Below are 25,790 nucleotides of genomic sequence, written 5' to 3'. Positions count from 1 at the left end.
ATGACTGGAGACCTGCTCTGCTGCACGGACCTAGCACACCACTCTTTGGGTAAAGACATTTCTTCTGTATTTTTAAATGCTTTTAATTTAAAAAGGACTTCAGAATTCTCTTTGAGCTATGTGTGAGTAAAGCTTGACTATATCCTGTTGATATTTTTATTTATAATTATAAATAATGAAAAGTAATACTGCAAATGCTGCAAATACATATAGGGCACAAGAAAAATACTGCGGATGCTGGAATCTGTAATAACAACAGAGAGTACTGGAAATCTCAGCGGGTCAGGCAGCATCTGTGGAGAGAGAAAGAGAGTTAACATTTCGGGTCAATGACCCTTCATCAGAACGCATACATATAGGGACCTGGGTGTCCTTGTACACGAATCACAGAAAGTTAACATACAAGTACAGCAAGCAATTAGGAAGGCAAAGGTATGTTAGCCTTTATTACATAGGGATTGGCGTATAAGAGTAACAAAGTCTTACTACAAATATATATGGTCCTGGTGAGACCGCACCTGGAGTACTGTGTACAGGATTGGTCTCCTTACCTAAGGAAGGACATACTTGCCTTAGAGGGAGTGCAATAAAGGTTCACTGGACTGATTCCTGGGATGAGGGGACTGTCCTGCTAGAAGAGATTGAGTAGACTTGTCCTATATTCCCTAGAGTTAAGAAGAATGAGAGGTGATCTAAAAGGGAGTTAGATGTGGCCCTTACGGCTAAAGGGATCAAGGGGTATGGAGAGAAAGCAGGAATAGGGTACTGAAGTTGCATGATTGGCCATGATCATATTGAATGGTGGTGCAGGCTCGAAGGGCTGAATGGCCTACTCCTGCACCTATTTTCTATGTTTCTATGTTTCTATCTCTTTGAAACATATAAAATACTTAGCGGGCTTGACAGGCTAGATGCTGGGAGGATTCTTCTCCTGGCTGGGAAGTCTAGAACTAGGGATCACTGTCTCAGAATAAGTGACAATGGTGTAAGACAAAAGGAGGCTTGCAGGTTAGCTAAATTGGATAGGAGAAGCATGAAAAAGGAGAAAAAGGAAAGACTTGCATTTATTGAAGTGTAGTCACTGTTGTAATGTAGGAAACACGGCAGCCAATTTGTGCACAGCAAGCTCCCACAAATAGCAATGTGATAATGACCAGATAATCTGTTTTAGTGATGTCGATTGAAGGATAAATATTGGCCAGGACTCCTGGGATATCTCCGCTGCTCCTCTTCAAAATAGTGCCATGGGATCTTTTACATCCACCTGGGAGAGCAGACGTGTCAGTTTAATGTCTGATTGAAAAGGCGGCACCTCCGACAGTGCAGCACTCCCTCAGCACTGCACTGGAATGTCAACCTAGATTTATGTGCTCAAGTCCCTGGAGTGGGGCTTGAACCCACAACCCTCTGACTCACTGAGGCACTGGCTGAGTTACATGAGAGCATTTCAGTTTTAAAATGATCAATGATTATAGGACAATTTTTAATTATGTCTAAAAGCCTCAAATCTACTGATCTTGGTGTGTTGTTGAAAACATGGCATTAAAATTGAAATAAGCTGGAAAATATGGTTCAAATCTCATGACACTGAAGATGGTAGAAGATAGCTATGAATAATCAGATTACTGTTGATTCTGCTGCCAGCTGGTGGCCCAAGTAGGAAAGACAAACGAGCAGCAGCTCTGAAAATGTGAAAGCACAAAAGGAGATTGTTTGTCTTTATCGCCTGGACATTAGGGGTTGCCAGAAATCGACTGGTGCTCCTTACAAAACCTGTTGGATTGTCCTTCTATTTCAATGAAAGGAAAATCAAACAGTTTCAGACACTCCAGAGACTTAAGCACATTAATCTAGGCTGACGCTCCCAGTGCAGTGCTGAGGGGGTGCTGCACTGTCGGAGGTGCCGTCTTTCAGATGAGACGTTAAACCGAGGCCCGTCTGCTCTCTCAGGTGGATGTAAAAGATCACATGGCACTATTTTGAAGAAGAGCAGGGGAGTTATCTCCGGTGTCCTGGCCAATATTTATCCCTCAATCAACGTAACAAAAATACAGATTATCTGGTCATTATTACATTGCTGTTTGTGGGAGCTTGCTGTGCGCAAATTGGCTGCCGCGTTTCCCTCATTACAACATTTCAAAACGTACTTCATTGACTCTAAAGAGCTTTGAAACATCCGGTAGTTGTGATGGGTGCTATATAAATGTAAGTCTTGCTTTTTTATTTTTACCTGTGTGCGATTCTCATTGGCTAGATTTGCCTTTCTGCACTCTGCCCTGTGATGCTTAACAACCAGGCAGTCAAGATTGAAATCTACCCCACAGGCTGTTAGAAGGCTCACTAGCGTGTCTTTGGGTAGGTTCAGGTTCGAGAACAGCCTGGTTTGTACACTTGGGGGCCGAAATTCAGCTCCTGAATAAGGCCCGTTACCGCCGGATTGCGGCGGCCATGCTGCGGGGTCGAGCGGCTGTCGATTTCAGGTCGAACGTCCGCCGCAAGCTTAATTCAGCAGAGGTGTTTTTCTGGCGGTCCCCACTTCCGCCCCGCTACTGCCAAGCGGCCGTGAGTGCGTCATCGGTGCACGCACCGCTGGAAGCCCCCCACTCCGGAGAAATTCAGCCCGGGACATCTTATGGCCGCAGAGCGGTGCCCCCGACAGCTTTTTCTTTCAGTGCACCTTTCATTCTCTCTGTCAGCCTTGGCGGTGCGGTGGCCATTAAAATCAAGGGCACAGTGCCGCTTTCGCCATATTTTTTTTTGCCGGCCGACTTCCATGTCGGCCGGACTATTGTGCCCCCCGGGTTCAGCCGGGCCGTCAACAGGCAGCCTGGCACCTCCTCTTAGTTGCCAGGCCGTTGGCCCAGCCGAAACATTTAAAATAATGAAAGGGATAGACAAGATAGAGGCAGAGAGGTTGTTTCCACTGGTCGGGGAGACTAGAACTAGGGGGCACAACCTCAAAATACGGGGGAGCCAATTTAAAACCCGAGTTGAGAAGGAATTTCTTCTCCCAGAGGGTTGTGAATCTGTGGAATTCTCTGCCCAAGGAAGCAGAGGCTAGCTCATTGAATGTATTCAAGTCACAGATAGATAGATTTTTAACCAATTAGGGAATTAAGGGTTACGGGGAGCGGGCGGGTAAGTGGAGCTGAGTCCACGGCCAGATCAGCCATGATCTTGTTGAATGGCAGAGCAGGCTCGAGGGGCTAGATGGCCTACTCCTGTTCCTAATTCTTATGTTCTTATGAAAACCCTCCCTGGTGGCCCAGTGGCCAATCATAAATAATCGCCGATTCTCTCTTGTTTAAAGGAGGGGAGATAAGTGGTGACGCAGACATGCAATGATGTCACCACTTGAATGACAGCAGTGGAGAATACGTCCCACCTCCACTTGCACCCCTCACCAGCACTTCCCGCCGCACTTCTGCCCCCATTATGACCAACTCCTTGGCCGCTTCAAAAAAAAAAGACAAAGAGCTGAATATCGATCAAGAGTCAACCTCATTCTACCCGTCGGTGAAGACACTTAAAAAACGGTAAGCGCGGCAGGTTTCTGGCGGGCCTGAATTTCGGCCCCTTGGTTTCTACAGGTCACGTGCTGGCTTCTGGGAAAGTGCATGCTGCAGCACGAATTATTCAGATGTGATTTTGCAGCCACATTCTCTTCCCCTATTCTTCACACAACTCCTGAGAGCAGTAACTCATACTGATGCACTGCTTCACAGAGTCTGGCGGTTCTTTGATACATCACCTAATTGAACACCTTTCATTACTGAACCTAGTCAGTGAGTGTCAGCAGGCTCTTTGACATTACAGCTGAGCCTTGTCCTGCCTTCACCTGACGTGTACACGTTCGAGCAGGATTCACTGATTAATCAGTAGTGGGAGGCCTGATTCATTCCTTTCCATTCCCTACCTTGAGGACGCAGTGATCAGTTGAAACACCTCTATCACTGCCTCAGCTGTAGTCAGCTCATTTATCATACACTACTTTTTTTACATGTCTTTTTACCTCCGCCAGCCCAATAGGACCCACCCTGCTAGTTGTGGCGACCCTCTGGCCCCAGATTACAAACTCAAACTGCACCTCAAGTATTTTTTTAATAGGACTTTGGAAAATACGAGAAGGTGGCCCACCATTATATATTAATAAAGGCGGTACATATTTCCTTATACCAAGAAATTGCATGAGTTAAGAGATGAATTTCAGTTCATGATCCATATGGGAATGATCAGAACTCCACAGTTAAAAGCCAAACCATTTAGCTAAGCGACTAAAGAGTGAGATTGTTTCAAGCAATCATGAAAGGATGAACAGGCTGGATCTCCTTTCCCTTGAAAAAAGAAGGCTGACCGAATAGAGGTCTTTAAAATTATGAAAGGTTTTGATAGAGTGGATACAGAGAGTGTTTCCACTTGTGGGGAAGAGCATAACCAGAGGCCATCAATATAAGATAGTCACCAAGAAATCCATCAGGAAAATTCAGAAGAAATTTCTTTACCGAAAGGTTGGTGAGAATGTGGAACTCACTACCACAGGGAGTGGTTGAAGCGAATAGTATAGATACATTTAAGGGAAGGCTAGACAAGCATATGAAGGCGAAGGGAATAGAGGGTTATGCTGATAGATTTAGATGAGGAAAGACAGGAGGAGGCTCGAATAGAGCATAAACACCAGCGTGGACTGGTTGGGCCAAATGGCCTGTTTCTGTGCCGTATATCTCATGTAATCCTATGTAAGCATGACACCGATACTTGTCTTAAATAAACCTTACTAAAATTTAATCTCCCCCATCCCCGACCTCCATCCTCTGGCAGCACCCCACTCTCCCCACTTGTTGTGTCCTCATCCCCCACCCCAGCTGTAAAATATTCAAACCTTCCCACCCCCCCCCCCCCATTGAAGTCAAAGTTTCTGCTGTAAGCAAAATGGGAGCACTGCTGCAGCACTAGCTGAGTTTCCGCTCTAGCCTTTTGGCTGTGCTGGTGACCTGGACAGGTGACTGATGGCTGTTTATGGTGTGGTACCAGGCTTCTGCTGTAGCTGCCCTCCTGGTCTGACGTTTTAACCCCGCTGACTTTTGGATACTAAGGGAACCAAGCGATATGTACATATTGCGGGAAAGTGGAGTTGAGATAGAAGATCAGCCATGATCTTATTGAATGGCGGAGCAGGCTCGAGAGGCCGCATGGCCTATTGCTGCTCATATTTCTTATGTTCTGAAGGTCTCTGAACACCATTTGTCAATCCTGCTTCCGCACGCACCCATTCCAGTTCCTTGCTTGGTGAGAATTCTGCTCCATTAGGTTTCACGGGTTGCATGTTTGTTGCACGCTTCATGATGATGCATGTCTCTGTGTGTACTTTGGACATGTTGCTGCATGTGTATCACCCTGAAAGCGGTTTCCTTGGCTTTCACTGAAAGGTTACGATATTTGAAGGCGATGTTTGACAGGTTCTACAATAATTTCTCCCACTCTATAGCGGTCCTATCAGTGGAGTTAGATACATGTCATGAAGCTTCCGATCAATATGCATGTTTGATTCCTCCAGGCATTGATGAGCAACAGAAAACTTGTAGATTTCTTGCTCAAGATCAATGAAAGAGAAGTGGAAGTTCCTGAGTTTGGACGTGACTATGTTTCCGATGAAATCGGTTTGTGCAAGTCTGAAGGTCGAAGATCTGTTTGCGGTGGTGTTCTCTGATGTTCGGAATAATAAGAACATATCTCCCTTAGTGCTGACTATTGCTGAAAAGACTCGGGTTGCTCAGTTTCCGTGTTCTTTAAATGAGCTTAATGAGTGGTGACGCCTATGCTTTGTATTGGCGTGTGAGCGATGATTTCTGCTGCAGACGGCATTTGGCATCTACTAGGAAAAGCAATAATGCGGCTTTACACTTTCCCACATTGTGATATTTCATCTCTTTAGCTGTCATATCACTTCTAGTTTCTGTCATGCATTTTTAAGAGAGTTTACATCATCAACTGCACTTGGTTTTCACCCTGTGCGTACAGAAGATTGACAATTACATCATAAATCTTAACTTGTTTTGCAAATACCCACGATGTCCGTGCAAAGGATTTCCACGCATGCATTTGCTGTCGATGACATTGCTGTCTGCTTATCTCCCATGAGGGGCATCAATTAAAAACATATGGTTAGGGTAATTATCAATAATTGCAGCGGAATTCTGATTCTGATTACTTTTACACTGGTGGAAGAAAGTATATCCCTGCCGAAACGTTTGTGGCTCATTGTAGATTATTTGAAGACTTGAGCAGATTTATTCCCCTCCAAATCAGTGGAAAATGCAGCAACAACGCCACCCATAACCTGGACGAAACCTCCAACCCATTTTGGTCTAAGGAGCAGGTACAGAATTCACCCTGCTGTCAAAACGACCTTACCAGGTAGTTATGGTCGTGATTCTCGTCTGAAAACATTCAGATCCGCCGCTCGGTCTCCGATCATTACACGCAGGCTCCCTGCTGGCCACAAGCTGGGACACCCATTGACCACTGGGCCAATAGGGACATGTGTGTACCCACCACAAGACTGCCAGGTATCAGTAGGAACCTGACACTTTTTGGCCAGTTGGGATCAGACACATATGGATAGCTGAACACCTGATGAAACAAAAATACAGCAGACCACAGAAATCATCTGATTCCTCACTGGGCTGTTCGATATTCCAAATGTACCGTATTAAACTGCCAAGTGTTAAAGAAAGACTTGGATTTATATAGCGCCGTTTACGGTCACCGGACATCTCAAAGCGCTTTACAGCCAAAAAAGTACTTTTGGAGTGTGGTCACTGTTGTAATGTAGGAAACACGGCGGCCAATTTGTGCACAGCAAGCTCCCACAAACAGCAATGTGATAATGACCAAATAATCTGCTTTTGATATGTTGATTGAGAGATAAATATTGGCCAGGACACCAAGGATAACTCCCTTGCCCTTTTTCGAAATAGTGCCATGGGATCTTTTACTTCCACCTGAGATGACAGACGGGGCCTCGGTTTAACGTCTCATCCAAAAGATGGCACCTCTCAACACTACACTGGAGTATCAGCCTAGATTTATAAGCTCAAATCCCCAGAGTGGGACTTGAACCCACAACTTTCTGACTCAAGAGGCAAGTGTGCTACCTGCTGAGCCACAGCTGACTATTAGATGCTACACAATGGATCATGAGGGACTCTGCAACCCTGATTAGACCACCATGGATTAGATACCCTTCTTTATTTATTTATTCGTAGCCAATCTTTCCAATTCTTTGTCAAATCACAAACGCCAGAGGTCACCTTGCACACATCAAGGATCACTCTGCGCCAATGCTCTTAGCCAAAAGGCCGAGAGCCACTGCACCGTTCCTGGAAGTACTGCAATACCAGGTTCGTGCCATGGAGGTGGATGGGTCAGCAACCCCACACACCTCCACCCCATCCCCAATCCATCAGCTGATAAGAAAATTACTTACTAACGTTGCTGTGCCATCAACTACACAGAGGGCAGTTGCTCATCTGCCATCTACTCGATGTGCAGCAAGCTGAAGAAATAGTGGTATGCACTCAGAGAGAAATACTTTGCTCCTCTGTACACATGGCACCACTTTTAAAGGGCAGACTAGCCTGGACCTGAAATGGTCTAGGCTGGAGACAATTGAGGTAATCACAAATTACCGCAGAACTGACCAACTCCAGTTGTAGCAGGCTCATTTTGCTTGCTCAGTGCTACATAGTAGAATAAGCAAAAGGTGGAGGTGGTGCATTCGTTCGGACTAAATCATCTCCGGGCTTTATTTTCATAATGATGAGTGTCCAAAGAGCGCATGAAATTTTAAAAATCTACCACAGAACATTGCTGTGGTCCGTCACAAATGTCCCCGCCCAGCTTTTCACGTGTTAATCTATCCATGACAACAGCTTATACAGACTGTCATGTATTCAACTATCATTGTAACCCATGTATAAGCTGACCTAATTTGTACACCTTGAGAACATTGACCACAAGGGGGTGAACTTGTGGGAGACACTCCTAACCTGGACTTTCAGGTATAAAAGGGGAAGCTCCACCCACCTTCATCTTTTGATGCCTTGGTAATAAAGGTAACTGGTCACAGAGTGACCTTCTCTCAAGTATGGGCCTCGTGTGCATTTATACTGTAAGGACATATCATTGGCGACGAGAAAGTGGGATTTAAACTACGTGAGCATGTCCACTAGCAGCACAGAAGAGAGGTACTGTGTTGGTGATGATTGGGATGACTTTATTGAGAGACTACAGCAAAGTTTTGTCACGAAGGAATGGTTGGGACAGGATTCGGCCGACAAACGCAGGGCTCATCTCCTGACAGTTTGTGGATCCAGAACGTGCTCCCTGATGAAGGACCTTCTAGCACCAGAGAAGCCAGTGGACAAGACGTTCGAAGAGCTCAGTAAGTTGATCGGGGAACACTTTAAACCGGCGAGCAGCATGCACATGGCGAGACACCGGATTTACACGCACCGGCAGCGAGAAGGGCAAAGCGTTCCTGACTTTGTGGCAGATCTCTGGTGACTGGCGAGCCTATGTAAGTTCCTAGATGCATGCAGAGCAGAGATGCTGCGAGACTTTTTTATTGAGGGTATCGGGCACGCTGGTGTTTTCAGGAAACTGATTGAGACCAAAAACTTGACCTTGGAAGCGGCGGCTCTGATAGCCCAGACATTTATCTCAGGGGAGGAAAAGACCAGAATGATGTATGACAAAAATCTTGGCTCAAATGCGGCAAACAACCAGGGAGTCAACATTGTTAACGCGGCACACAGTTCTCTAGGCAGACAAGGGTAATCGGACATGCCCAAGCATGTAGTCAAACCAAAAGGGGGAATTCAACAGAGACAATGGCTAGCTGAACGGCGATTCATGCCATCGCAATGGACAATGCGGCCAGTAATGGGGCCATCAACACCTGTCAATGGTGCGCTTAAGGACAGTTACAGAGACAGTCAGAGACAATCGACTGGTAATGGACCTTTTGTTTCCAAAATGGGGCTTCCAGCTCATGCTGGAGGTGTGGAGGCAAAAACCAAGCCAGAACTTGCAGGTATCAGCAATATACCTGCAGAAACTACAACGTCAGTGGTCACTTGGCGCATATGTGCAGGAAGCCTGCAGCCAGGTTGATGTATGAGGAGGACAGGCCCGATGTAAGCCCTACGAGGCCAAATGGACACTGGGGGAAATCACTGGAAGCTGAAGTTCAACAAGTTCAAGTGGAGCACATATACAGTTCATATACCAGGACGCCACCGATAATGATGAAAGTGCTCCTTAAAGGCATCCCAGTATTAATGGAGCTAGACACATGGGCCAGCCAGTCCCTGATGAGTATCAAACAGTGTGAAAGGTTGTGGGTGTCCAAGGCCAGGAGGTCAAAATTATTGCCGATTGACACACAGTTACGGACAGATACAAAGGAGATCATTCTGGTGCTAGGCAGTGCCACGATAGTCGTGACCCACAAAGATTCGGAGAACAGGTTGCCACTCTGGATTGTCCCGGGGGACAGTCCCGCACTACTGGGGAGAAGTTGGCTTGCTGTCATGAATTGGAAATGGGGCGATATCAATGCAATTTCTTCTGTGGAGCGAGTATCATGCTCACAGGTCCTAGACAAATTTGACTCATTATTTCAATCCGGCATCGGCACTTTCATGGGGACCAAGGTAGTGATTCACATAAACCCGGACGCCAGGTCAGTACAACACAAGGCCCGAGCGGTGCCGTACGTGATGCAGGAAAAGATAGAATGCAAATTGGACCGCCTGCTGAGGGAAGGCCTCATCTCGCCAGTCGAATTCAGTGACTGGGCGAGCCCGATCGTGCCAGTGCTCAAGGCAGATGGGTCGGTCAGGATATGTGCCGATTACAAGGCCACCATCAATGGGGTGTCACTCCAAGACCAGTACCCGCTACAGAGAGCGGAGGACCTCTTTGTGACGCTATCCGGTGGCAAACTTTTTTCAAAATTGGACCTGACCTCAGCTTACATGACCCAGGAGCTGGCGAGTGAGTCAAAGAAGCTGACCACCATCACGACACACAAGGGGTTGTTTGAGTACAACAGATGTCCGTTCGGGATTCGTTCGGCCGCCGCAATCTTTCAGCGAAATATGGAAAGCCTCCTCAAGTTGATTCCAGGGACGGTGGAATTTCAAGACAACATCCTCATCATGGGTCGCGATACTGAAGAACACCTCCACAACCTGGAGGAGGTGCTACGCAGACTGCACCAGGTAGGGCTGTGACTGAAAAAGTCGAAGTGCGTCTTCTTAGCTCCAGAGGTAGAATCCCTGGGGATGAGGGTAACAGCAGACGGGATCAGACCGACTGCGTCCAAAATGGAAGTGATCCAGAGAGCACCCAGACCCCGTAACACCACGGAACTGCGTTCATTCCTGGGGCTCCTGAACTATTTTGGTAACTTTCTTCCCAAATTGAGCACGCTGTTAGAGCCGCTACACGTGCTCCTATGCAAAGGTCGCGATTGGGTCTGGGGGGACAGCCAGGAAAGGGCTTTTGATAGAGCACGCAATTTGTTATGCTCCAACAAACTGTTAACGTTATATGACCTGTGTAAGAAACTTGTTTTAACGTGCGATGCGTCATCCTATGGGGTTGGGTGTGTGTTGCAGCATGTGAATGTCAATGGTCAGTTACAGCAGGTAGCTTATGCCTCCAGAAGTCTGTCCCAGACAGAAAGGGGCTACGGGATGGTAGAAAAGGAAGCGCTAGCATGTGTATATGCAGTAAAAAAAAAATGCACCAGTACCTGTTTGGCAGGAAATTTGAGCTGGAGACAGATCACAAACCCCTAACGTCCCTTTTGGCCGACAACAAGGCCATAAATGCGAAAGCATCGGCCCGCATACAGAGCCGCCTATGACTACACAATTCGGCACAGACCGGGCACTGAAAACTGCACCGATGCACTCAGCAGGCTCCCACTAGCCACCACTGAGGGGACAACTGAGCATGATGCTGAGATGGTCATGGCTGTTGAAGCTTTCGAAAACGAAGGCTCACCTGTGACAGCCCGTCAGATTAAAGTCTGAACAAATAAAGACCCGCTACTGTCTTTAGTTAAGAAATGTGTCCTGAATGGGGACTGGGCAGCCACGTACGGGGCATGCCCTGAGGAATTTAAACCATTTCATAGGCGCAAGGATGAACTCTCGATTCAGGCCGATTGCCTACTGTGGGGAAACCAAGTAGTCATGCCCCTGATGGGCAGAGAGGTGTTTATCAGAGAACTTCACAATGAGCACCCGGGCATTGTCATGATGAAGGCAATTGCCAGATCACACGTTTGGTGGCCAGGGATAGATGCAGACCTGGAACTTTGTGTTCGCAGGTGCAACACGTGTGCTCAGCTGGGCAACGCACCCAGAGATGCTCCCCTTAGCCCCTGGTCCTGGCCCGCCAAGCCATGGTCACGCATCCTTGTGGACTACGCAGGTCCTTTCATGGGAAAAATGTTTTTGGTTGTAGTAGACGCCTACTCCAAATGGATTGCGTGTGCCATTTTAAATTCAAGCACACCCTCTTCCACGGCAATGTTTGCCACCCATGGTCTACCGGATGTCTTGGTCAGCGACAATGGCCCGTGCTTCACAAGCACTGAATTCCAGGACTTCATGGCAGGCAATGGAATCAACCATGTTAGAACAGCACCGTTCAAGCCGGCCTCAAACGGCCAGGCGGAACGAGCAGTGCAGATAATCAAACAGGAGGTACTCAGAATCCAAGGGGGTTCCCTACAAAGCCGCTTATCATGCCTCCTGTTGGCCAATAGATCCCGACCACACTCGCTCACAGGGGTTCCACCCGCAGAGCTGCTAATGAAAAGGACGCTCAAAACAAGGTTATCCCTTGTACAAAACCAGGTTATCTCTTGCTATGAAAGAAATTGTGAGAGCAGGCGTCAGTCACAATGTGACTACCATGACAGGAATGCGATGTATTGATGCCAATGACCCTGTTTTTGTCCTTAATTATGCTGCAGGGCCCAAATGGCTTGCAGGCACTGTGATTGCCAAAGAGGGGAATAGGGTTTTGGTAGTTAAACTTACCAATGGACAAATCTGCCGCAAACACGTGGATCAAACTAAAATGAGGTTCAGCAACCCCATAGAAGAAGCAGAGGAAGAACACGATGTAGAGTTTACTCCACCACAGGTGACTGAACACCGGAACCAAGTGGAGGAGAGCCCAGTCACTGTGGCAGTCCGGACAGGCCTGAGGCACCGCAAACAGCAAACACTCAGGCCAGCGCCCAACAACCGGAGCCCCAACTCAGGCGCTCTACAAGGGAGCGTAAACCACCAGAGAGACTTAACCTGTGATCCCAATAAGACTTTGCGGGGGAGGTGATGTCATGTATTCAACTATCATTGTAACCCATGTATAAGCTGACCTAAGTAGTACACCTTGAGAACATTGACCACAAGGGGTGAACTTGTGGGAGACACTCCTAACCTGGACTTTCAGGTATAAAAGGGGAAGCTCCACCCACCTTCATCTCTTGAGGCCTTGGTAATAAAGGTAACTGGTCACAGAGTGACCTTCTCTCAAGTATGGGCCTCGTGTGCATTTATACTGTATAGTAAGGACATATCACAGGCGAGAGGGAGGAGCGCGGCTAACTGACTGCACACAGACACAGAGAGATTTTGGTGTCATCTCTTCAACTGATAAAGATAATTTTCCGTCGACTCTCTAGCCTGTACTCTGCTGCTGCTTCACAGATCAGAGACTTTCAGCCTTGCATTCTCAGTCATTGTTTGCAATGACAATTAAATCATGACTGGGATGGGAAAACAGGGAAAAGTTTAGGTGCCTGAAGTCTACTAGAAAAGCTTTGCGCTTCTCACTGTAAGTAACCGTATTTGGCATTGTAATTTGCGTTATAATCTAATATTGCAACTGTACATTGGGATGGTCTACTACTGTCACTATGCATTGTGATAATCGTCTAATAAAGTAATTAGCAACTGTGATCATCTGATAAAATATCCTATCCACTGCTACAATTATCAGTGTTGTTACTGACGATCTGATAATCTAATGCTGTGACTATTCAATCCAATTAAAGTGTATCTACTTTTGATCATTCTCACGCTGTAACTGATACATAATTCTGCAACAATTCACTGTAGTAATCATCTGGTAATTGAATTGCTATCTGTAATCATTTCATGTAATAACATGTCATTTGTGATTCAAGTTTGACAATGTTTTGATAATAACTAATACTATAATTAATCATTGTAATAATCTCATATGACTTGATTTTACAAGTTAGCCAGAATCCCTTGAAAAGGTATTGCATCAGAAAGAGAATAATATGGTATATTTAGGATAGCTGGAATGTTTGCCTAAATATCATTATCTGATTGGTTATCACCCTCCTTTCGGGTTTGATGTAATTAACAGCGTGTGGTAATTAAGAAGCGGAGAAGATAATTAGACAGGGAGGAGTTACAGGTGTAATGAAAGGGTTGTAATTATAGTAGTGCAGTTAACTGCCTTCAATTATTTCTCATTTGGCACTGGATGTTATATATAATGAATTAAAAGGCCAGCTTTCTTTCAGTCATTTATTTATTTTCTTCACCAAAACGATGTCCATTAAAAATTGTTCACTGCAGTAGCTTACCCTTAATTACGTGCTTGGATCAGCAAGTGATGAGCAATTAAACAGATTGTGTGATTCAAGCTTTGAGTGCTTGTGCTCAATGAATAGTTGCTTGTTTCGAATTCTGCTGAACAGGACGGCCTAGATTTTGCAGCCATTTGTTCCATTTGGTATAAAAGCCCAGTTCAAATCCACAAAGCCAATGCAGTCCACAAAGCAAACAGGCAGAGGTGATGACAATAGATTAGAGTTCTCCACAGAGCTGGATCACATTTCATTCAATGTGTTACAATGCATTATTTTTTTCAAAATACCAAATTTAAATTTAATGTGAAATCACAAAGCCCTCAGTGCCCTTGGCAGATACAACATTCAAAAGGTGACAATGGACAATCCGATCATCATAGGTGGTCCCTCGAACGAGGATGACTTGCTTCCACATGAGTTCACAGATGTTTCAATGAAGGACCCGATATTCCAGTCCTGAACTCCAATTGAAGGGGTGGAAGATGCGTGTGCGTGGATTTTTTTAATGTGTGGTGACCGTTGCACACCAGCCACCACACGGGCTCAACAGACTAGGTCCAAGGGTTAACCAGGACGACTGGAGACCTGCTCTGCTTGCACGGACCTAGTGCGCGCATATATCGCAGTGTGGGCTGGGCCCGTGCTGCCCCTGGGCCCTCGGCTCTTCTGGGCCCAGTACCCCCATCTGTCGCACCTCCGCCACGATCTCTCACCGCTCCTCCGTCACAAACCAGTGCAGCAATACTGAAGCACTTTAAGAGGATGTGGACATTAAAATGAGGAAAGCTTAAAATTTAAAAAATGTACTATATTCTGGGTAGATTCTCGATTAGAATATGGAAAACAGAACTCTACTGCAGGGGGTATTTTTTAAAAACTCTGGAGACATACCTGAAATCTATAGACCAGTCAAGTTTAATACAAGCAGGAAAAACATAGAAAGTATTTTGAGAGATCTAGAGGGGCATGGTTTGAGAGGTCACACAAGGAAATGTACAAGTGAAGGTGGATTTAAAAACAAAACATTTTAGGAACAGGAAAAGAAGAAATATGGCCTTTAGTTGAGCTCAAATCCATTTTCTCGCACACTGCAGCACCAGCAACTACAGCAAGATGTTCAGCATCTCATTAAGATACTGACTGATTGAAACTGGTGTTTAGAATCACACGGTAGCATAGTGCTCAGTTCAATGTCAAACACTGTGGCTTTTATTCATTACCAGTGCTGAAAGAAATCTAAGAATAGTTATAGATAGCAGCATGTCATGGAAAGGATCGCAGCACAGATTTCAATGATTAAATTTGATAAGATAGCAACGTTGCAAGTAGTTGCCCAATTTTGTCAAGATCTTTAAGCCCTTCACTCGTTGCGTATCTGTTAATGGCGCTAATGTGAGTTGACTTCCACTGGGACAATATGAAACAAGTGAGATAGAACGCCTATCACGTAAAGATTATGGGCTAGAAATTGGCCTCGTTTGCGCCCCCAGGGGGCGATAACAGGGCGCTAATGGCTCTGCGCCCGGGCACGGCAAGCGTGCCAATGCCCGCTAAATTTTCCCGGAGGTTTGCGGTGGCGGTAACTCCATGCGCCATGATCTCCAGCGTGCATCACCCCGGTAGCGCCCCGGACCCGAACTTCAGTTCCGCCGCCTGCAGCATCGCCGGGCGTTAACACCGACCGTTGCAGGAGGTGTTGTTCGGGAGGCCTGGTGCTTGGGGAGCAGTAATTAAAAGTAAGGCTGCTTGTGTCCATAAAAAAATGTTTTTATCCCTTAGGTTGTGTTTTGAAAATGTTGAAGTGCCGCGACTGATCAGCCCTGCCCTCTGTTAGAGCGCTTGGGGCTGATCGGCGCGAATCGCGGTTGCCATCGGTGACGAAGGACATCGTTGAAATGCAGAGCTTGCAGCGATGGCCCTTCCCTTTAAGGGAGGGAGCCTCCGATCCCAGCAGCGTTTCCCTCGACATCGGGCAGCACTGTACGGCTACTGCCCCTCTTGTCGGCTTTAGCGCTCCAAGGGAAGTGGTAGCGCTTGATTTAACGCTCCACTTCCTTCCCGGAGAGCGAAACCGGACGTCCACGTCAGAGTCCCTCGCAGAGCGCCCGGCGATATTTATGCGTTCCCGTAAAAGTTATCGCCCCAAACTGGGTGCTACACAATTTCACCCCCTGATGCCACAGCTTTTAAAACCAACACTCTTATACGACTAGAGGTCAAATGAATGAATGGGTCAATGCTCAATAATTGAAGAGGGAGGAATATTTAAGTGTGGGGCTAATGGCTCGTGGGGTGACATTTGACTGTGCAACTTGAGAAAAGGTGAATTATAGGCTGTTTTTCTCCATCGCTAATAATGACATTCTATTAAGTTAAAGATAAACTTTAACTCAGATAAACGTAAAGGTTTTCAATAAACAGAAAGTGCTCACTTCTGTAATGTTGTTGCCCAGGAATATCATCTTCACAGGCAGTCCCTCGAAATTGAGGAGGACTTGCTTCCACTCTAAAAGTGAGTTCTTAGGTGACTGAACAGTCCAATATGGGAATTACTGTCCCTGTCACAGGTGGGACAGACAGTGGTTGAAGGAAAGGGTGGGTGGGGAGTCTGGTTTGCTGCACACTCCTTCCGCTGCCTGCGCTTGGTTTCTGCCAAGGATGAACAGGTTTTACAAACGAACATCCCGTGCAACAGGGGTGCCTAGCGGGAATGTGAATGAAGAGGCCAGCTAACCTGAGCGCCCAAATTCCTGACATGCGCTCCCACCACACAAAGCCCTGAGCCAAAAGTACTCATCCATTGAATCAACCCAACATCACTGATCATCATCATAGGCAGTCCCTCGGAATCGAGGAAGACTTGCTTCCACTCTTAGCATGAGTTCTTAGGTGGCTGTACAGTCCAATACGAGAGCCACAGTCCCTGTCACAGGTGGGACAGACAGTGGTTGAAGGGAAGGGTGGGTGGGGAGCAAGGTGTCAATAACATTAGTTTTGAACCAAAGCAAAATACTGCAAATTCTGGAAATCTGGACGGAAAATGCAAGTTATATTTAACATGGGGTATTTTTTTTTCTGTTTAGTTGTCCTGGAGCCTCTTGCATTAGGAGCCTATAGCGGAAATTCAGACATGTGCCTGCGACACGTAGCTCTGCGCCAGGTGAAAGCGTACCGATAATAATCTTATTTCTCATATCCTTTGCTCCCACAGACAATGACATCTACTAATCAATCAGAAAGAATCCCTATTTTAGAGTTCGACGGGTTGAACGTAAGCCCCGCTGCTCCGGAGCCCTGGATAGTTCCAGCATTCACTGTGGCAGCCAGACTCAGAGTCATTGTGACATTCTGTTTCTTCATCCTGTCCATGTTCAGCAACACAGCCGTTCTGCTCAGCGTCATCAAGAAAAGAAGAAAGTCGCACATCAGGATTCTGATCCTGAGCCTCACCCTCGCTGACCTCATGGTGACTGTTTTAGTGATGCCACTGGACGCAGTTTGGAATATAACCATCCAGTGGTACGCAGGCGATGCGGCCTGCAGAGCCCTGAACTTCCTAAAGTTATTTGCCATGTATGCGTCAGCGCTCGTCCTGGTGGTGATCAGTATAGATCGCCATTCGGCTATCTTGGACCCATTCAGCTTTACCAGGGCCAGTCACAGGAACAAGGTACTGCTTTCCATGGCATGGATTGCAAGCATGCTCTTGGCAGCTCCTCAGGTATGCTATCTCGGGGACGGACTGCAGTGCTCAGTGAGCAGCTTTTACCGTTACTGCAGCCATATTCAGACTGCATGCTCATCCTCTGACATATTACACCTCCTACCCACTCTGCACAGCCTGGCATCACTTACTACAGCACTACCCAATCATAGAATCATAGGCCCCGATATTGGTGGCCTTGCCACCCACTGCTGCATTCTGCCGCCAACTGCCACCCACTGCCACCCACTGCCGCTCACTGCCACCCACTGCCGCCCACTGCCACCCACTGCCGCCCACTGCCACCCACTGCCGCCCACTGCCGCATACTGCCGCCCACTGCCGTCCATTGCCACCCACTGCCACCCACTGCCAGCCACTGCCACCCACTGCCAGCCACTGCCGCCCACTGCCGTCCATTGCCACCCACTGCCACCCACTACCAGCCACTGCCACCCACTGCCGCCCACTGCCGTCCACTGCCACCCACTGCCACCCACTGCCAGCCACTGCCGCCTGCTGCCGCTGACTGCCGCCGAGTTTTGCCTCCGGTTTCCTCTCTCTCCCAGTTTCCACTTGGGCTGCAACAGGCGGGAGGGGAACACCACCGGGATCCGTCCTCTGGCGGCCGAGTCGTGTAAGTGGTCTCCCGCCCGCCGAGATGCCAGTTGATGCGGGCGGGAGTCAGCGGGAGTCGGCGCCAGCAGGGGGAAGGACGGTTGCGTGGAGGCTGTTCTAACCCCAACGGTAGGTATGAAGACATGAAAGAAAAGGTTAGTGAACGTCTTAAAAAATTTTTTTTTACAGCAACTGAAGGTGTTTTTTTTGGTAATGTTTTTTACTTTTCAGAGTTCCCCCTCCTTGGGCCCGACTCCATCCTCGGCGGCACTTGGACGGCAAGCTCATTTGCCGCCGAGATTGAGAGCTCCCGCCCGCTGCCACCCAGATTGACGATGTAAGCTGATAGTTTGCCGCCGGGCAGTACTGCCACCTCTTTTAGAGGAATCTTTCAGGCAAAGTACCACCCGGTCTCTCGGTGGCGATCGGCGGTCCTTTGGGCGGCAAATGGGCGGGCCTTGCAGCTCATGAAAACCGGGGCCATAGAATCATAGAAATTTACAGCACGGAAGGAGGCCATTTCAGCCCATCGTGTCTATACTGGCTGACAGAGCTATCCAGCCTAATCCCACTTTCCAGCCCTTGGTCCGTAGCCCTGTAGGTTACGGCACCAAGTGCATATTCAGGCACTTTTTAAATGTGGTGAGGGTTTCTGCCTCTACCAGCCTTTCAGGCAGTGAGTTCCAGACCCCCATCACCCTCAGGGTGAAGGAATTTCACCTCTAGTCCCGTCTAAACCTCCTACCAATTACTTTAAATCTATAACCCCTGATTATTGACCCTTCTGCTAAGGGAAATAGGTCCTTCCTATCCACTGTATCTAGGTCCCTCATTATTTTATACATCTCAATAAGGTCTCCCCTCAGCCTCCTCTGTTCCAAAGAAAACAAACCCAGCCTATCCAATCGTTAGCTAAAATTCTCCAGTTCAGGCAACATCCTCGTAAATCTCCTCTGTACCCTCTCTAGTGCAATCACATCTTTCCTGTAATGTGGTGACCAGAACTGCACACAGTACTTTAGCTGTGGCCTAACTAGTGTTTTATACAGTTCAAGCATAACCTCCCTGCTCTTGTATTCTATGCCTCGGCTAATAAAGGCCCCCGAGCCTGACCTCACTGACTGCAGCATCGCCCAGTTCCCACAGCCTGACATTGCTTACTAGAGACCACGCACACTCCCCATACCCTGATCTGATTTACTGCAGTTCACACCCACTCGGCATAGACAACACATTAATGTCAAGAGCAGCATCTACAAATAGTAACATCCCCTCTCCATTTCTCAGCTCTTCATTTTTCAGGTGCGGAATGTCCATGGCATGAACTTCACCCAGTGCGTGACCTATGGGAGCTTCACTGAACACTGGCATGAAACCTTCTACAACATGTTCACCTTCATCACCCTGTATGTCACACCCCTCACTGTCATGCTCATCTGTTACACCAGGATTCTGTGGGAAATAAGTAAGCAGATGAAGGAGAACAGAGGTGAGGTTTGAGTATTTACTCCTGCGGGTATGATAGCATTGTGTTTACGTTACTGGACTCATTAATCCAAAAACCTAGACTGTTGACCAGTGACTGAGTTCAAATCCCATCACGGCAGCTGGGGAATTTAAATTTGATTAATAAATTGAATTAAAAATAAATGAAATCCGGAATTTTAAAAAAGCTAGTAGCAGGACTGATGACCATGATTGTCGCAAAAACCCATCTGATTCACTAATGTCCTTTAGGGAAGGAAATCTGCCGCCCTTACCCGGTCTGGCCTATATGTGACTCCAGACCCACAGCAATGTGGTTGACTCTTAACTTACCCTCAGAAATGGCGGTTCACCACCACCTTCTCGAGGGCAATTAGGGATGGGCAATAAATGCCGGCCTTGCCGGCGACGCCCATATCCCAGCAGTTGTGTAAAGCATGCACTCCCATGTTCCGCCACCAGGGAGCGCATCCCCTAAAGTCCCAAGGGATCCCAGCATCCCTCGGGAGCACTGTATATAAGCTGGCCCTTAAGGCCTGTTACTCACTCTGGAGTGTCTTAATAAAGACTGAGGTTACTGTTACTTTAACCTCCCTGTGTGCAGTCTCATCTGTGTTAGGAACACAACAACTGGCGACAAGTACACGAATCCAACACAAAGATGCAGCAAACTGTGGGCATCCTGGAGAAGTTCTCAGAGGGTGAGGACTGGGAAGCCTATGTCAAAAGGCTAGACCAGTAATTTGTAGCCAACGAGTTGGACGGAGGAGGAAGCGCTGCAAAAAGGAGAGCGGTCCTCCTCACGGTCTGCGGGGCACTGACCTACAGCCTCATGAAGAATCTGGCTCTGGTGAAACCCACAGATAAGTCATATGAGGAGCTGTGTACACTGGTTTGGGAGCATCTTGACCCGAGGGAGAGCGTGCTGATTGCAAGGTATCGGTTATCTACGTGCCAGCGATCTGAAGGTCAGGAAGTGGCGAGCTACGTTGCCGAGCTAAGGCGACTTGCAGGACAATGTGAGTTTGATGGCTACCTGGAGCAAATGCTCAGAGACTTTTTTGTATTGGGCATTGGCCACGAGACCATCCAACAAAAACTTTTGACTGTAGAGACACCGACCCTCAGTAAGGCCATTGCGATAGCACAGGCGTTTATGTTCATCAGTGATAACACCAAACAAATCTCTCAGCACACAAGTGCTAGCAATGTTCATAAATTAACTGGAACTGTGTTTGCGAGCAGAAATGTACAGGGCAGAAACCACGAGTCTGCAACTGCCAGCAGGCCTCAGGTGACCCTGAGGACTCAGAGTCCACAACAAAGGATGAATGCAAGACAATTCACACTTTGTTGGTGTTGTGGAGGCTTCCATTCAGCCTATTCATGCTGCTTCAAAGGGTATGTTTGCAAGAGCTGTGGAACAATGGGGCACCTCCAACCTCCGAGCTGCAGGCTCTGCAAAACCTGATAACCACCACGTGGCAGAGGAAGATCAGTCCATGGTGGACCAAAGCAATTTCGAGTCTCAGAGAGAGGAGGCAGATGCTGAAGTACACAGGGTGCACACATTTTCGATGAAATGTCCACCTATAATGCTAAACGTAAAATTGAATGGCTTACCCGTAGCCATGGAACTGGACACTGGCGCTAGCCAATCCATCATGAGTAAAAAGATGTTTGAGAGACTGTGGTGCAACAAGGCACTCAGACCAGCCAAGAGCCCCATCCGCACGAAACTGAGAACGTACACCAAAGAGCTTATCACTGTCCTGGGCAGCGCCATGGTCAAGGTCACTTACGAGGGCATGGTGCACAAACTGCCACTCTGGATTGTCCCGGGCAATGGCCCCACGCTGCTTGGAAGGAGTTGGCTGGGCAAAATCCGCTGGAACTGGAATGACATCCGAGCGCTATCACATGTCGATGAGGCCTCATGTACCCAGGTTCTTAACAAATTTCCTTCCCTTTTTGAGCCAGGCATTTGAAACTTACCGGGGCGAAGGTTCGGATCCACTTGGTCCCAGAGGCACGGCCCATTCACCACAAGGCGCGAGCGGTACCTCACATGATGAGGGAGAGAGTGGAAATCGAGCTGGACAGGCTGCAACGCGAAGGCATCATCTCCCCAGTAGAATTCAGCGAGTGGGCCAACCCGATTGTTCCAGTACCCAAAAGTGATGGCACAGTCAGGATTTGCAGCGATTATAAAGTAACTATTAATCATTTCTCGTTACAGGACCTAAGGCAGACGACCTATTTGCGACGCTGGCAGGAGGCAAGATGTTCACCAAGCTCAACCTGACTTCGGCCTACATGACACAGGAGCTGGAGGAGTCTTCGAAGGGCCTCACCTGCATCATCACGCACAAGGGACTGTTCATCTACAACAGATGCCTGTTTGAAATTCGGTCGGCTGCAGCGATCTTCCAGAGAAACATGGAGAGCCTACTCAAGTCGGTACCACGCACGGTGGTTTTTCAGGACGACATATCGGTCACGGATCGGGACACCGTCGAGCACCTACAAAACCTGGAGGAGGTCCTCCAGCGACTGGATCACGTAGGGCTGCCGCTAAAGAGGTCGAAATGCGTCTTCATGGCAACAGAAGTGGAGTTTTTGGGGAGAAAGATCGCGGCGGACAGCATTCGGCCACAGACGCCAAGACAGAGGCTATCAGGAACGCACCCAGGCCACAGAACATCACGGAGCTGCAGTCGTTCCTGAGTCTCCTCAACTATTTTGGTAACTTCCTACCAGGGTTAAGCACTCTCTTAGAGCCCCTATATGTGTTATTGCAGAAAGGTGAGAACTGGGTATGGGGAAAAAAACAAGTAATTGCTTTTGAGAAAGCCAGAAACATTTTATGCTCCAACAAGCTGCTTGTATTGTATAACTCGTGTAAAAGACTTGTGCTAGCATGTGACGCATCGTCGTACGGAGTCTGGTGTGTATTACAACAAGCTAATGTTGCGGGGAAGTTGCAACCTGTCGCCTATGCTTCCAGGAGCTTGTCTAAGGCCGAGAGAACCTACAGCATGATTGAGAAAGAGGCATTAGCGTGTGTGTTCGGGGTAAAGAAAATGCATCAGTACCTGTTTGGCCTCAAATTTGAGCTGGAAACCGATCACAAGCCCCTCATATCCCTGTTCACTGAAAACAAAGGGATAAATACTAATGCCTCAGCCCGCATACAAAGGTGGTCACTCGCACTATCAGCGTATAACTATACCATCCGCCACAGGCCAGGCACCGAGAACTGTGCGGATGCTCTCAATCAACTACCATTGCCCAACACGGGGGTGGAAATGGCGCAGCCCGCAGACTTGTTGATGGTCATCGAAGCGTTTGAAAATGATAAATCACCTGTCACAGCCCGCCAGATTGGGACTTGGACCAGCCAAGATCCTCTGCTGTCTCTAGTAAAAAAACTGTGTACTGGATGGGAGCTGGGCCAGCATCCCCATTGAAATGCAAGAGCCATACCAGCGGCGAAAGGACGAGCTGTCCAGTCAGGCAGACTGCCGGTTGTGGGGTAACCGCGTAGTGCTACCCAAAAAGGGCAGGGAGATGTTCATCTCGGATCTGCACAGCACACTCCCGGGTATAGTAATAATGAAAGCGATAGCCAGATCCCACGTGTGGTGGCCCGGTATCGACTCTGACTTAGAGTCCTGTGTACGGCAATGCAGCGTGTGTGCTCAGTTGAGCAATGTGCCCACAGAGGCACCACTAAGTTTGTGGTCCTGGCCCTCCAGACCATGGTCGAGGATCCATGTCGACTATGTGGGCCCGTTTCTCAGTAAAATGTTCCTGGTGGTGGTAGATGCTTTTTCAAAATGGATTGAATGTGAAACAATGTCGGGAAGCACCGCCACCGCCACCATCGAAAGCCTGAGGGCCATGTTTGCCACCCACGGCCTGCCTGACACATTGGTCAGTGACAACGGGCCATGTTTTACGAGTGCCGAATTTAAAGAATTCATGACCCGCAATGGGATCAAACATGTCACCTCGGCCCCGTTTAAACCAGCCTCCAATGGGCAGGCAGAGCAGGCAGTACAAACGATCAAACAGAGCCTAAAACGAGTCACAGAAGGCTCACTCCAAACCCGCCTGTCCCGAGTACTGCTCAGCTACCACACGAGACCCCACTCACTCACAGGGGCGCCCCCGGCTGAGCTACTCATGAAAAGGACACTTAAAACCAGACTCTCGCTGGTTCACCCCAACCTGCATGATCAGGCAGAGAGCAGGCGGCAGCAACAAAATGTAAACGATGGTCGCGCCACTGTGTCACGGGAAATTGATCTGAATGACCCTGTGTATGTGCTAAACTATGGACATGGTCCCAAGTGGATCGCGGGCACGGTGATAGCTAAAGAAGGGAATAGGGTGTTTGTAGTCAAACTAAACAATGGACAAATTTGCAGAAAGCACCTGGACGAAATGAGGCTGTGGTTCACAGACTGCTCTGAACAACCCACAGCAGACATCACCTTTTTTGAGCCCACAACACACACCCAATGGATCAACGGCACCACGCCAGATCAGGAAATCGAACCCATCACGCCCAACAGCCCAGCAAGGCCAGGCTCACCCAGCAGCCCTGCAGGGCCAACAACACGCCAGCCCAGCGAGGGCACAGCCAACACACCAGAATAGACATTTGTACCGAGGCAGTCCACCAGGGAAAGAAAGGCTCCCGACCTCCTCACCTTGTAAATAGTTTTCACTTTGACTTTGGCGGGGGTGTGATGTTGTGTATCTGTACAGCATGCACACCCATGTTCCGCCACCAGGGAGCGCATCTCCTGAAGTCCCAAGGGATCCCAGCATCCCTTGGGAGCACTGGATATAAGCTGGCCCTTAAGACCCGTTACTCACTCTGGAGTGTCTTAATAAAGACTGAGGTCACTGTTACTTTAACCTCCCTGTGTGCAGTCTCATCTGTGTTCGGAACACAACACCAGCAATGAGTAAAAAAATAAGTTGTGCAGCTTCCTGCGTTCTATGTAAGTATGCTTTATAGCTTCATTTTTACAAATGCGTAATTCTATAGATGGACAGCAATTTATGGGGAGTGCGCCAACAATTTCTGAATATTTTCCCGTGGCAGGCAAAGCTTTCACCTGAAGCACACCTTCATAAACCCTGCCCGTGTATGTTATTCTCTATTCTATGCACTATATGTTGTTGATCTCAAGCTGTGTTTTACGTACTATGGGGCGGAGAATGCAGTCCTGGTACAGAGCCACAGGACCACTGCTGCTCAAGGACTGTGTGCACCTGCACCCACATGAACTGATCTCCTGTAATAATTCGTGCTCACTTAAATATTTCTGTGGTGCTTCCAGCACAAAGCATGCTATGGGGCGCTAGAGGGGTCAGAGGACAGGGTGTTGGGTTCCAAAGCCAGTGAAGCGATGCTGATTGCTCTTGAAGCACCACCATTTCAATATGTTTCCCACATTACAACAGTGGCTACACTCATTGGCTGTGAAGCGCTTTGAGACGTCCGGTGGTCGTGAAAGGCGCTATATAAATCGAAGTCTTTCTTTCATTCTAATGCAATGGGGACCCCAGTACCCTTTCAGGAACTGGCTGTCGGAGGCCAACTAAAAGTAGGGTCAGTGAGGAAGGATGGTCCTCTAACAAGGAACTGTAATATTGTTCATGCAGATTGGGCTGAAAGGCCAGTATCTAATGCACTGTAATTGCTCATGAAATTAGTAGCACACAGGTTAACGTTGTAAGCATAGTGTCGAGACAGTTGAAATGATCTCACTTCACCCTGTATGTTTATATGGCTCAGATATTGATGGTGACATTTACTTTGCAGCAACACTATCAAGAATGCAAAATGATTACATATTGAAGGCACGCATGAAAACCCTAAAAATGACCATCGTCATTGTTGTATCTTTCATCATCTGCTGGACCCCGTATTACCTCCTCGGGCTGTGGTACTGGTTCAAGCCGGACATACTGAAGAATGTGCCAGAATATGTCAATCACATACTGTTTTTATTTGCCTTGCTGCACACCTGTTCGGATCCTGTCATATACGGATTCTACACCCCTTCCTTCAGAAAGGATGTCAGGACGTGTTGGGGAGGGGTAGCAACAGGGGTCACAAGGCTTGAAGGGAGGCATGCTGGAAAGCCAGCCACTGTCAAATCTCTGCAAGGTGGCATAAATGGCAAGGTGCTGAATCACGTCCAGATGGTCTCCGTTGTCTGCAATGGAACGGCCCAGTCTGCCTTTTGA

At 47.8% G+C, this 25,790-nt stretch overlaps 1 protein-coding gene across 1 annotated transcript; it reads left to right on the top strand.

The window, feature by feature from the left end:
• On the top strand, window positions 1–25,790 carry LOC139228330 (gonadotropin-releasing hormone II receptor-like). Its single transcript, XM_070859516.1, has 8 exons — window positions 1–49; window positions 2,366–2,562; window positions 5,555–5,657; window positions 16,798–16,874; window positions 16,926–17,435; window positions 19,323–19,529; window positions 20,479–20,488; window positions 25,363–25,790. The coding sequence occupies exons 1-8, from the start codon at window positions 1–3 to the stop codon at window positions 25,788–25,790; spliced, it is 1,581 nt and encodes a 526-aa protein (XP_070715617.1).

Source organism: Pristiophorus japonicus, chromosome 17 (assembly GCF_044704955.1).
Source record: "Pristiophorus japonicus isolate sPriJap1 chromosome 17, sPriJap1.hap1, whole genome shotgun sequence".
Lineage (NCBI taxonomy): Eukaryota > Metazoa > Chordata > Chondrichthyes > Pristiophoridae > Pristiophorus > Pristiophorus japonicus.
Note: the sequence above shows the minus strand (reverse complement) of the source record. Positions and strands in the feature narration are given on the sequence as shown.

What these genes read in the sequence shown, in the direction of transcription:
- LOC139228330 (XM_070859516.1), top strand. Translation starts at nt 1, where the DNA reads ATGACTGGAGACCTGCTCTGCTGCACGGACCTAGCACACCACTCTTTG. An exon ending in CCCGCTACTGCCAAGCGGCC is followed by an intron (nt 2,563 to 5,554) that starts GTGAGTGCGTCA and finishes TGATTCCTCCAG; the next exon opens with GCATTGATGAGCAACAGAAA. An exon ending in CTATGTTTCCGATGAAATCG is followed by an intron (nt 5,658 to 16,797) that starts GTTTGTGCAAGT and finishes TTTTCTGTTTAG; the next exon opens with TTGTCCTGGAGCCTCTTGCA.